At 37.3% G+C, this 12,268-nt stretch overlaps 1 protein-coding gene across 4 annotated transcripts in view; it reads right to left on the reverse strand.

Moving 5' to 3' along the window:
* Nucleotides 1-129: 129 nt before the first annotated feature.
* GLT8D2 (glycosyltransferase 8 domain containing 2) overlaps nt 130-12,268 on the reverse strand; it is a 45,842-nt gene continuing 33,703 nt past the window's right edge. For all 4 annotated transcript variants that reach the window (XM_074271436.1, XM_074271433.1, XM_074271437.1 and 1 more), the window contains 5 exons: nt 11,067-11,151; nt 7,952-8,064; nt 3,303-3,469; nt 2,178-2,290; nt 130-632 (listed from right to left, as the gene is read on the reverse strand). In XM_074271436.1, the coding sequence (XP_074127537.1) occupies nt 460-632; nt 2,178-2,290; nt 3,303-3,469; nt 7,952-8,064; nt 11,067-11,151 (651 nt within the window). In that variant the 3' untranslated portion in view covers nt 130-459. The remainder of the gene's footprint in view (nt 633-2,177; nt 2,291-3,302; nt 3,470-7,951; nt 8,065-11,066; nt 11,152-12,268) is intronic.

A 12,268-nucleotide genomic window follows, 5' to 3' on the forward strand; every position in this document is an offset into this window, starting at 1 on the left:
CCTTCTCTTATTGTCCTTCCCCCCCCCCCCCCCGCCATTGAGAAAGTATAGAAATCTTTAAATATTTTAAGCACGATAATTATTTGGAAGACTAGAGACTCATAAATTACAAGGAAAAAAAGCCTCATCTTTGGTGTGAAGAAATCTTTAATTTGTGAATTTTACTAATCTTTGAAGATGTTTGGAAGTCAGGCTAGGCAACTGAATGCTAATAATAATGGATCAATTTCTTTCCAACCAAGCACTTACACAATCTTGATTTTTCCCTAAGGGAGTATTATGGAGGGGAAAAAAAAGTAAATCCATTTCTGCTTCCCATAGTACAAGTCTCAAAGGCCTTTTTTGTCAAATGAAGGTGAAGTACGACTCAAATGTGTTGAAAAACTGCTCATAAAAATTCACTTATTGTGAGTTGCAAGTTTGTGCAGCAAGAGTGAAGATGCTGTGCAAGTCCTGGTATCAGCTACCTCCACGATTAAGTTTGAATTTTCCAGAAGGATCAGGGATAAACCAACTTTCCCAGAGGTCAGGGTGAACACTAGGGAAGTCCCAAGGTTTGTGCCTTCCATTCCAGTGAAGTAATTTAGCCTCCTGGAGAAAGTGCTCCGAATATCTGGCCTCTGCACTCCAGCCTTCCCGGTTTGGTGAGAAAGGAAGAAAAGCATCCTGTTAGCAGACACATTAAAATGCAAACTAGCTGGCAATCATTTGGTAGGGAGGGAAAATAGGGAATGGTGAGATTGCTTAGCTGATAATTGGATACTGTGAGAGTAAAGGAAACTCAGGGAGTTTTGTTTGTACCAAAGATTTGCTTCTGATCTGCTGTGAGGGGAGGAGAATGGCCCCATTTATGCCTGGAAAGGACCTTGGAGACCACCTAGTTCAGCCCCCTCAACTTACAGGAAAAGAAACAGATCATGCAGGTGGAGTAACTGTTGTAACACTGCCTGCTTAGGTAGCAACTGTCAGGGTGACAGCATATTTTTTTACTATATATGTCTTCTCATTTGAGGCTCACAACAACACTGGGAGGAAGGTACTGTTATCCCCATTTTACAGATAAGGAAACTGAGACAAGAAGGTGAGGTGACTTCCCATGGTCACACAGCTCAGGAGGGTCTGAGTCAGACTTCAAACTAGGGTCTTCCCCAACTCCTGGGCCACCCAGATGCCCCTAATCCTGTGTTGGAGGTCTATAAATTACAGAGACCTGCATGCAAGAACATAGTATTTTTGTGTGTTGTGTATTATATTTATCTGCTTTTAAAGTGACTATATACTATGTGTGTGTGTATATATATATATGTGTGTGTGTGTGTGTGTTATATCTGTGCACATGCTGTTAATGTAAATCTATACTATGTATGTGCATATATGTGTATTATATCTATATGTATGTGCCAAGTAATGTGAGTGTGTGTACGTACACATGTGCATGTACCAGGGCAGCTAGGTGGTACCATGGATAGAATGCTACGACTGCAGTAAAGAAGAACCTTGGCAAGTCACTCAAACACTGTCTGTCTCAGTTTCCTCATCTATAAAATGGGAACGATGATAATGTCTACCTTCTAGTGTTAGGAGCATTAAATCTGATAATATATGTAAAGCATTTAGCACAGTGCCTTGCACACAATAATAAATGTTTCCTTTTTCCCTCCATCTCTTTCCTTTCCTCCTTCCTCTACACCCCAGCTTCTTAAATTGTGATTCACAACCCCATATGGAGCCATGAAATTATGATTTATTATCAGTGAATAATTGATTTGTGTATCAATTTTATAATATCTATATATCCAAAGTCACAAAAATTTCTCCAAAAAGGAGTCCCAAGTAGAAAAAGTTTGGGAAGCCTTGCCCTCTCTTTCATTGTTCAAACAAAAAATAGATATGACTCGATTAAATGCTCTTATAATGTTTTTCAGCTGATATTTTTTATTCTACGCAGCCATTATGACAGCTATAGAGTCCTACTTTCTCCTAAGCATCATTTGCCATTAAAGTTAGGAGATTTTGCCAGGTCAAAAATGCATGCAGTTCTTTCACAACCTTGTGCCTACAACTATCAGGGCCCAACTAATGTTCAAGTGTGTTGGTCTGGATGGTTTTAGGGCTCCCCTCCATCCTGTTCCACTGAGGACTTGCCCTTCCCCTCAGTGGTATCGAATCCAGCTTACCCAGGTGCCTGATGTGCCACATTGGATTGATGTGGGAATGCTTCCCATAAAACACAATGAGCATTGGAGAGGTGGCCACTCCTCCGCCCAGGGAACTGCTGTAGAGGTTCTCTCTAGGAGAAAAGAGAATCATTGCATGAAATCTGGGAACTTAACTTGTTTAACCCATACAAAACAAATTTGTCATTCCAAAACTCATGGAAAGACTGGTTTTTAATTCGAACTGTTAAAGGCTTTTTGAAGCAAATGCCATATTAAATGATTTGACAATTAAATATTTTTCTAATGAATGTTCCCAAATTTACAGTATTTCTCAGGCTTTTCTCTCTCTTGTATACTTAAATCACAAATCCTCAATCTTGATATTATAACCCGTGTGTGCTTGCCTATCCTATATAATGTCCTCCCATGAATTTGCCACCCAGTGTAGTGGAGAACACCTCATTTTCTCTTTTATATCATTGACTTTTTAGGGGAGCATTTGGACCGTCCACCTGTCATGCTTGTTTTTAAAAAAGAAAAAAAAAAATAGGGCAATCTTGACATGGAGTTAAGGGCACAGACTGGCTACAGCCAGTATGATATAGCTATAGCCTAATATGGGGACTTGAATCCACATCTTTCTGTCCAGTTCTCTCTTTTTTTAATGTATTTAACTAAAACAAATACAAAGTAGGAAAAAAAAACAGGAAAAAACAAACAAAAAAACCATGGTCATGTGCCAAGTAGAACATAAGAGAGGTTTCAAAATATGTAATAATAAATTTCCAATTCAAGAAAGCATATATATAATAGAACACATTGTGTTCAGAATTGTCCATCTTTGTTTTCTTGTAGGTTTTCTTGTTCTCCACTGGGTACTTTTTACTTTATTCTTTTTTCCCCCTTTATTCCCCCACCTTTCTTAAGCATAGATATATTTGTGTGTGTGTGTGTGTGTGTGTGTGTGTGTGTGTGTGTGTGTGTGTGTGTGTATTTGTATATTTACTTCAGTTCTTTACCCAACTCAGCAGAAAATGTTCAGGAAAAATAATAACCCCTTATTACGTCATATGAAAATTATCTAGTAAATGGATAGAGATCTGAGTAATTTTGCACACTGGGATGAAAGAGCCTCACACGTACTCCACGTTTCTTTGCATCCATTTCTCTAGTTGCTTGGTGATACGCTGGTGCTTCCATTCAGTCATGTTGGCAACAATCACACCAGGATTAAAAGAGCAGGTACCGGGGCTGATGCCCAGGTCTTTGATCGCCTTCTTTCGGTAGTCCAGATATCCCATGTATGTATTCTACAGAGAAATGTGGATTTTGGTTAATGAGAGAGACTGAGCAGATTATTTCTGGAAAATGATCAGCCCCATGAAGTTATTTTTTATTAAAGTTTTTTATTTTAAAAATAAATGTATGAATAATTTTCAACATTCACCTTTGTAAAACCTTATGTTTCAAAATTTTCTCCCTCCCCTCTGCTACCTCCTCCCCCTGGATGGCAAGTAATCCAACATATGTTAAGCATTTGCAGTTCTTCTATACATATTTCCACAATTATCTTGCTGTACAAGAAAAATCAGGTCAAAAAGGAAAAAGAAATGAAAAAAGAAAATAATGTGCAAGCAAATTAAAAAAGAGTGAACTATTATGCTGTGATCCACGCTCAGTTCCCACAGTTTTCTCTCTTCACAAGATCACTGGAGTCCCTTGAAGTTATAATGACACATAAGGCATCACCTCTTATGATCCCATAATTTACCCTCACCCATGTGGTTTTCACTACTGCTGTTATGAAATGGATAGGCTGGGTCTTTTCAATAACTCCTACCTAAGGGTTCTTTTAGTTTAGAAAGGATTTGCTCACTTTGAGAATGGTTCAAAGTGGTATAGCCTGGGCCTTAAGTCTGCACCGGGGCTTGGATCTTTGATCCAAGACCACTATTCTATCCCCTACATTAGGTAGTGTCTTTCAAAATGTTCCAAATATAAGGAATTAGTAACAAATCTGTAGGTTAGATTCCATCCTTAAAAGAGATGTAAGTTAAATACAGTATTTTTATTCTTACAGAAACACCAGTTAGTTGGAAAGGACCTTGAAGATAATCCTATTGGGGGCAGCTAGGTGGCGCAGTGGATAGAGCACCAGCCTTGAATTCAGGAGGACCAGAGTTCAAATCTGGACTCAGACACTTTATACTTTCTAGCTGTGTGACCCTGGGCAAGTCACTTAACTCCAGCCTCAGGGAAAAAAAAAAAGATAATCCTATTGTCCATCCTTTTCATTATACACATAAGGAAAGTGGAGGATTGGCTTGGGGGGATCATGGTCACTATCTTCAAGTATTGGAAGACCACCTTTTGGAAAAGAGTTGATGTATTGGCCCTGGAATTTGGAACAAGAACCAATATATGGAAGCCACAAGAAGATAGATTGCATCCCAGTTTAAGGAATAACTTTCCAAAGTCTGAGAGTGTTCCAAAAAGAAACAGACTCCCCTGGGAAATAGAGAACTCTCCCTCAAGTTCCTGAGCCAAGACTGAATGACCACAGTTAGGACTGGTATTTACAAGATTTTGGGAAAGACAGAATCCTGTTGTAAAGGGGATGCTTTTTGAGGATTGGGTTGGACTAGACATGAGGCTGGCATAGGATGTCCCTTCCAACTCTTTCCTTCATAGTTTAAAAACACTTTCTGAATCTGAAACTCAAAATCTTGGGGAAATGTTAAAATTGTTTTATATGTAACTGGAGCAAAAATAAAATATTAAGTTTAAAAATAAACACTTTAATAATCTGATGAAGTAAATAGTATAAGTAGCATATCCCCATTTTTTATTTTTTATTTTTTAGTGAGGCAATTGGGGTAAATTGACTGCTCCTTGAACTCTGGTCCTCCTGACTCCAGGGTACTATATCAACTGTAGCATCTAGTTACCCCATCTCCTCCACACCTTTTAAAGATAAAGAAACAAAGGTTTACAAAGGATGTGACTTTGGAAGTCCTATCGCTAGTAAATGTCCAATCTGGGACTTTCAATCAGATCTTGGTCAAAATAGGGGCCATTTTCCAGCATATTATGTTACCTCTATTTGAGTAGGGATTAAACTAGCTTGTCTTTCCAACTCTAGACTTTTCAGATTCTATGAAACCGAGCCTTTGAGAAGTTGTAAGTATTCTGTACCTACACGACTAATATGATGGCAAAGCCAGGGCTAGAACCAAGCTAGAGCTTTTGTTTTTCCATTACCCATTTGTTCCAAATCTCTCCTCACTTTTATCCCTCCCACAGCTGCCAAAACCATTTCCCCAAAACTCAGATCTAATTATGTCAGCCTAACTCAATAACCTCCTGTGGCTCCCTATTACCCCTGGATCAGATAAACACCTCGTGTAAAGTTCTTCATGATGTGGATCCTTCCTAGTTTCCCAGTCTCTTTACACTTTACCCCTCTCCACATACTCTGTAGTCAAGCAAAATACCTTTGTTATTCCTCTGTTCTGCTATTCTGTTATTGAGTTTTTTACTAATGGTGACTGAAATGCTCTCTTTCCTCATCGCCTTCTGGCTTCCTTAAGATTTGACTCAAACACTACCTTCCCCAGGGAACCCTTCCTGATTTCCCCCACTGCCAGCATCTTCTTCTCTAAGCTCACTTTGTCTCTGCTCAGTATTTTATAGTCATGTTTCTGTATATGTGTATATGGAGAGAAAGAGAGAGAGAGAGAGAGAGGGAAGGAGACAGGAGAGAAATGTAACTATATTTATATAAGTTTTTCTCTTGTATGTATGTATTGATGTATATTATTATGTATATATGCCCACATACATATATATATACATAAATATATGTATGTATATGAATATGGGCAACTGGGCAGCACAGAATCAGAAGGATTCCTCTTTTTGAGTTCAAATCCAGTCTAAGATACTTAGTAGCTGTGTGACCCAAGGCAAACCACTTTACCCTATTTGCCTCAGTTTCCCTGTCTGTAACTGTACATTTACAGCTTACAGTAAATTTACTGTATATTTACCATCTAAAATGAACTAAAAAAGGAAATGGCAAAACACTCTAGTATCTTTGCCAAGGAAACCCCAAATGGCCTAATGAAGAATCAAAAACAACCAGAACGATTGAATGACAAAAAAATTCATATATGCATGTTTATCTTGTATATGTAATGTACATAGATGTGTATATGCAAACATGTAAGTATACACATATATGAATATATTAATACGTGTGTATGTTGTCTTTCCCCATTAGAATGGAAGTCCCTTGAGAGTAGGAATTCTTTTATTTTTCTTTGTATCTCCTTTGCATTGCACAGAGTAAGAACTTAATAAATTCTTGATTAATTTCTTGTGAGTTACTTATAAATAAAATTTTCCTTGTCCCAAACCAGAGTCAGTAGAGAAAAGAATGCAATTTATAATACGTATAATGGGAAAAGATACCAATATCCTCAAATCAACCCCAAATCAAGGCAGTAACTGTCTTTACCATGGAGAACTTTGATTCAGACATACCACATAGTACTTCTTTGAACTCAGAGAATCACTGAATTTCAGAATAGAAAAAAGCCTAAGCAACCATCTAGTCTGGACAGTCTCTCTACGACATCCCTGACAGGTGTTCATTCAACCTTCCCTTGTAATCCTCCAGTGAAAAGGAAGCCATTTACCTACCAGGCCTGCTTATTATGGTTTTGGACTAGAGTTCCTTCCTTTTCAGACAGCCTCATGCTTCCTTCTGAAAATTCTTCCCATTGCTCCTAGCTCTGCCTGGTAAAGCTAAGCAGAAAATCTCTCTTCCATGACAGCTGTCAAATATTTAATATAAATACACATTTCATAAATATATTTCCATTGAAAACAACAACAAATCTTTAAAGATGGAAATTATGTCCCCTTTATTTTGCCTCTTCTCTGGGTTAAAATATTTACAGTTTCTTCCCTCCTTCTATGGTCCAAGTCCCCTCTCACTCTCACCACCTTCACGGTATCATAAGAGCCCAGATTTAGAACCTGAGAGGCCCAACTCCCTTATTTTACATATGAAGAAACAGAGGCATAGAGAAGTGAATTGCCCAAAGTCAGATTGCCAGTACCTGTCTGGACCCAACTCTTCCTGACTTCCCTCATTTGATCCAGATTGCCTTGCTGGATATACTTACTCCCTTTTGTCAAGTCCTTCTTGAAATGGGGGCCCAAAACTAAAGTGAGAACTTGTGTGTAGTCTGACCAAGAAAAGGCTATATAATAGAACTGTTGTCCCTCCCTACTCTACCTTCCTTCCTTTCTTTTCTTCTTTTCTTTCTTTCTTTCTTTCTTTCTTTCTTTCTTTCTTTCTTTCTTTCTTTCTTTCTTTCTTTCTTTCTTTCTTTCTTTCTTTTCTTTCTTCTTTCCTTCTTTTCTTTCTTCTTTCCTCCCTTCCTTCTTTCCTTTCTTTTCTTCTTCTTTCCTTCCTTCTCCTCCCTCCATTCTTTCTTTCTTTCCAAAATTCTTTTCTCTTTTTCTTCCCTTTCTTCATTCCTCTCTTCATTCCTCCTTCTTCATTCTTTACCCTCTTCATTTCTTTCCTCCCTCACTCCTCCCTTCCTCTTTCTATCTTTTTCTTTCATTTCTTTCTTCCTCCTTCCTTCTTTTCTTTCTCCTATCATTCATCCATCTATTCACGGTTCTAAATTCCTCTGTTCAAACATTAAAGAAAGGAGAAAGGATCCTTCAAAGAGGTCCAGGCTAGGAAGGATGACAGAATGAGGGGAACTACTCACCTGCATACCTGCACTTCTAACCATTTCATGAGTGGAAGGTAAATCACAGTCATCTGAAAAAGCCGCTGCATGGCCCAGCATCAGCTTAGTGTCGTACAACTCTTGGATGTCACCTGAGTTTAAAAACACGGAACTAAAATCTCAAAGACGTAGCCACAGAACCTCAAGTGACTTGAGAAGTAAGTAAATCTAACTCCTTTGGGTGACTAAGACCCAATGAGGCGAATGAAGACACAGTCATGGGGTGTGTGGATAACAAGGAGAATTTTCAGAATCCCAAAAGGGACCTCGAAAGCCAATTCAACTCCTCCTTGTCCAAATGAGGAAGGTGAGGGAAGTGATGGGTCCAAAGCCATGCAGCTGCTCAGTGAATCAGCCAGGATAGAATGGAAGCGTCCCATTTTCTGAGCTTTCTTTCTACCTCCCTTCTTACCCCACTCCCCAATGCTGGCTTGCTTAAAAGCTGCTATGCAGTTGTTCTTGAAATGCTCCCCTGGTTCACTTCATCAGCTGTTATTCACTTTCATCCCCTACCTCCCGTAATTGATTCGAAGTCACTTAAATGCATATAGGCTGCCCTCCCCAACAGAATATAAGCTTCTTGAAAGTCAAGCTTGTTTCATTTTTTGCTTTTGTATGCCCAGCCCCTAGCATAGGTCCTGGTACACAGTAGGAGCTTAATAAATGCTGGTTAATCATTGACTGACTAAGAGATAAAGATCTCTTTGATACTCTTTGCCAGATAATTTGTATGTATATCTCTTTCTTCACAGGTAAGTCCTCCAGACAAGTTTATTATTATTATTATTATTATTATTATTATTATTATTATTATTAATTGTTATAGTAATAATAATAATAAACCATTGGAAATGGATAGAATGTTCAGTACATAAAGGAATCATTTGATAAAACTCCCTCTTCAACAAATCCTAAATATAAACCTAAATGTTCCTATTCAAACTGGTTTTATTTAAAGTACAGTACACCTGGGGCAGCTAGGTAGCACAGTGGGTAGAGCACCAGCCCTGAAGTCAGGAGGACCCGAGTTCAAATCTACCCTCAGACACTTAGCACTTCCTGGGCAAGTCAATTAACCCCAATTGTCTCAATTAACACCCCCCCCCAAAAAGTACAATATATCTGAAAAATTATCTAGGGTCTCTAGCCTGAAAAGAGGCAAGGAAAACCATCATTTTTTCTGAAGGTCAGGGAAAAAAAATAAAAAATTAACAGACATTTTCATTAAAATTGCCATTTAATAGATAATGAGTCCCTTTTCTATGAGAAAGTTTGTTTTAGGTATTATGGGAAAAGAAAGGAAACAAGCATTTATAAGCACCTACTAGGTGTCAGGCACTTACTTTGACTATTTTATTAAGTATCTACTATGTGCTCAGCAGATATTATCTCACTTGATCCTCACAATAATCCTGAGAGGTAGAGGATATGATGTTATTGTTAAAGATACAGAGATGATAGAATCCCATCATTATGGAGTTTAAAAACCTCATTTAAAGCTCTTTACAACCTGACCCCTTCCTACCTTCCTGGATAATTCACTCTCATTTATGCACTTGCTCTTCCCCATACTCCCTGTCTCTCTCTATGCCTTTGCCCTGGCTATTCCAAAGGTTCTCCCTCCTCTTAAAATCTCTGGCTTCCCTTAAGACTCAGCTCAAGAATCCCCTCTTCTAGAAAGCCTTTTCTCCTTCTCTCCCCCACCCAAGTTATTGGTGTCATCCCTTCTAAAATTGTTATTATTGTTCACTCATGTCCTCCTCTTCATGATCCCATTTAGGGTTTTCTTGGGAAATACTAGGACTAAGGACAGGTACTCTCATACTCTACAGATAAAGGGTATTTCCATTTCCTTCTCCAGCTCATTTTACAGATGAGGAAACTGAGGCAAACAAAGTAAACTGACTTGCCCAGGGTCACACAGCTAATAAGTGTCCAAAGTTGGATTGGAACTCAGGAGTGTGAATCTCTGTGCACTAAGGTTCCACCTAGCTGCTCATCTCCTCTAAAGTTACTTTTCATTTTCTCTATATTTTGAATTCTTTGATTTAGATTTGTTATATATCTATATCCTATATTTATATCTTTCTATCTATATCTATCTATGTATCTGTATCTATATCTATACCTAAAGCTAGATAGCTATCTATAGATATGTCTATATCTATCTATACTTATATGTCTATATACCTATTTGTTTACATATATACATCTACATATCTATCTATATATCTAGACCTATATCTAGATATTTATGTATATTTATATGTCGATATGTCTATATTTCTATATGTACATATATCTATATCTATCTCTGTAAGTCCATATATCTATTTATATCTATATAGATATCTATGTGTTTATATATCTCTATAATATCTATTTATATCTATATAGCTTTTGTTTATATACCTATATCCATATATATCTATATCTATGTGTCTATATATCTATATCCATATATATCCCTATATCTATGTTTACATAGTTATATCTATATATATTTATCTGTGTATATATTTTTACATTCCTCCATTAGAACTTAAGCTTCTCTGCCCATTTCTGCTTTTCATTTCTTATTGTGTGTGACCTTTTCCCCCATTAGTGTGCAGCTCCTTCAGGGACAGAGCATCTTTTCTTCCTCCAGAGCAGTCTTTTTTGCTTATGTTTATATCCCCGGAATTTAGCACTTTATTGATGGGGAGATTTTGGCCCTGAGAAAGAAAAAAAAAAAGACTTGCCTCATGGTCACATAGCTAGGAAATATGATGACCAGGACTACAACCAAAATCTTTTGCCTTCCTATCAAGTGTTTTTCCATCTCCTTTGATCTAGAAAAAAAATGCAACTGGGGGCTCAATGCCCATAATGCCTCCGGACTTTTGCTCCCTAATTCCTGTCTCTCATAAATAAAACCTTGCTGCTACATGACTAGGGGGATGGAGAACAGTCCTCACTTTCAGCCCATTTCCAAATTCCATGCAAAGTCAGAATTTCTCCACAAGGGACCCAAACAACTGAGCCCTTTGTGCATCCAGGAAGTCACTTTGCTCATTGGCGGCTCCATTCCAAGGGTTTTTGGCAGGCAGCGTACCTTGTACGATGACATCATCATCCAAGTAGATGACTTTCTCATGTTTGTGGATAAGTAGAGGGAGATAAAACCGCACAAAATTCAGCTGTTAAAAGAAGGAGAGAAAGAAAATAAAAGAAGGAGAAAAACAAATATTCTCGAGAAGGTCTTCTCTTTGAATGTTTTTTAGTTGTACTTGGTGGTTCAAGGACTCAGAAAATCTCATTGTGATCTAAATCTCTCTTTCCCACTTGAGAAACTCCCTATACCAGTACAGAACAGCAAAGTCCTACAACTAATAGTCTTAGAGCCTCTTAATGTCTTGGGCTTGTCAGTAGAGTAGAACTGATAGTTATCTATAGGATAGTCAGAGAATTGTAGATGGAGTTTGTATGTTAGAGGTGTGTTAGAGGCAGCTCATGCTAGTTCTTGGGAGTCAAATATCAAATTTTTAATGTGACTATTTACACCCTGGAAATTGGTGAATGTTATCAATCAGGTTTTTTTGTTGATTGTCTAGACTTAAGAAAGTTATATAGAAAATGTTAATAATGCTATATTAACTACACAATATATCATATATATTCTCCCCAAATCCTCACTGGAACACCAGTTTTTTTCACCATATGAATTGTTTATTGAATAAATACACAGTCATGTAAACCACCTAAGCGAAAAATAATAACCTCTAATAAAAAAAGTCCCTCTTCGTTGATTTTCAATTTTACAGATTCCTGCAGCTCTGAAGTAGAAGGAATTATAACAAAAAGAACAACTTTTATCTATTTCAAATTACAAGTGCTACCCACACTGCATCATATTAGAAATACATTTTCATTGATTTTTTAAAAATTATTTTGTAAAGTCCTTTTTGCTAAAGCAAGAGAAGTTATGTAGAAATTTTTGAAACATTGAAAGCAATATTCATAGACTTTATACTCTGAGGCACAGGATATACAATCCACATGTATATACTATCCAGAATTGCTGCTTCAAATTCATTTAAATTCATTAGATTTTTTTCCTTTTTGCTCAATATAGAAAGTATTAAGTCCTCTTTACTCATTTAACACACATGTTAAAAAATTTTAAATCAATACAAATAGAATTGTTTCCACTACTGAAATATGGTTCTAACCATTTAGTCTTCATGATCATCCCATAAACTAATCTTTCAGGCATTTCAGACTAGATCCTTTGTTCTTAATCTTACCATTGTTTTT

The sequence above is a fragment of the Sminthopsis crassicaudata genome, chromosome 5 (genome assembly GCF_048593235.1).
Source record: "Sminthopsis crassicaudata isolate SCR6 chromosome 5, ASM4859323v1, whole genome shotgun sequence".
Classification (NCBI taxonomy): domain Eukaryota; kingdom Metazoa; phylum Chordata; class Mammalia; order Dasyuromorphia; family Dasyuridae; genus Sminthopsis; species Sminthopsis crassicaudata.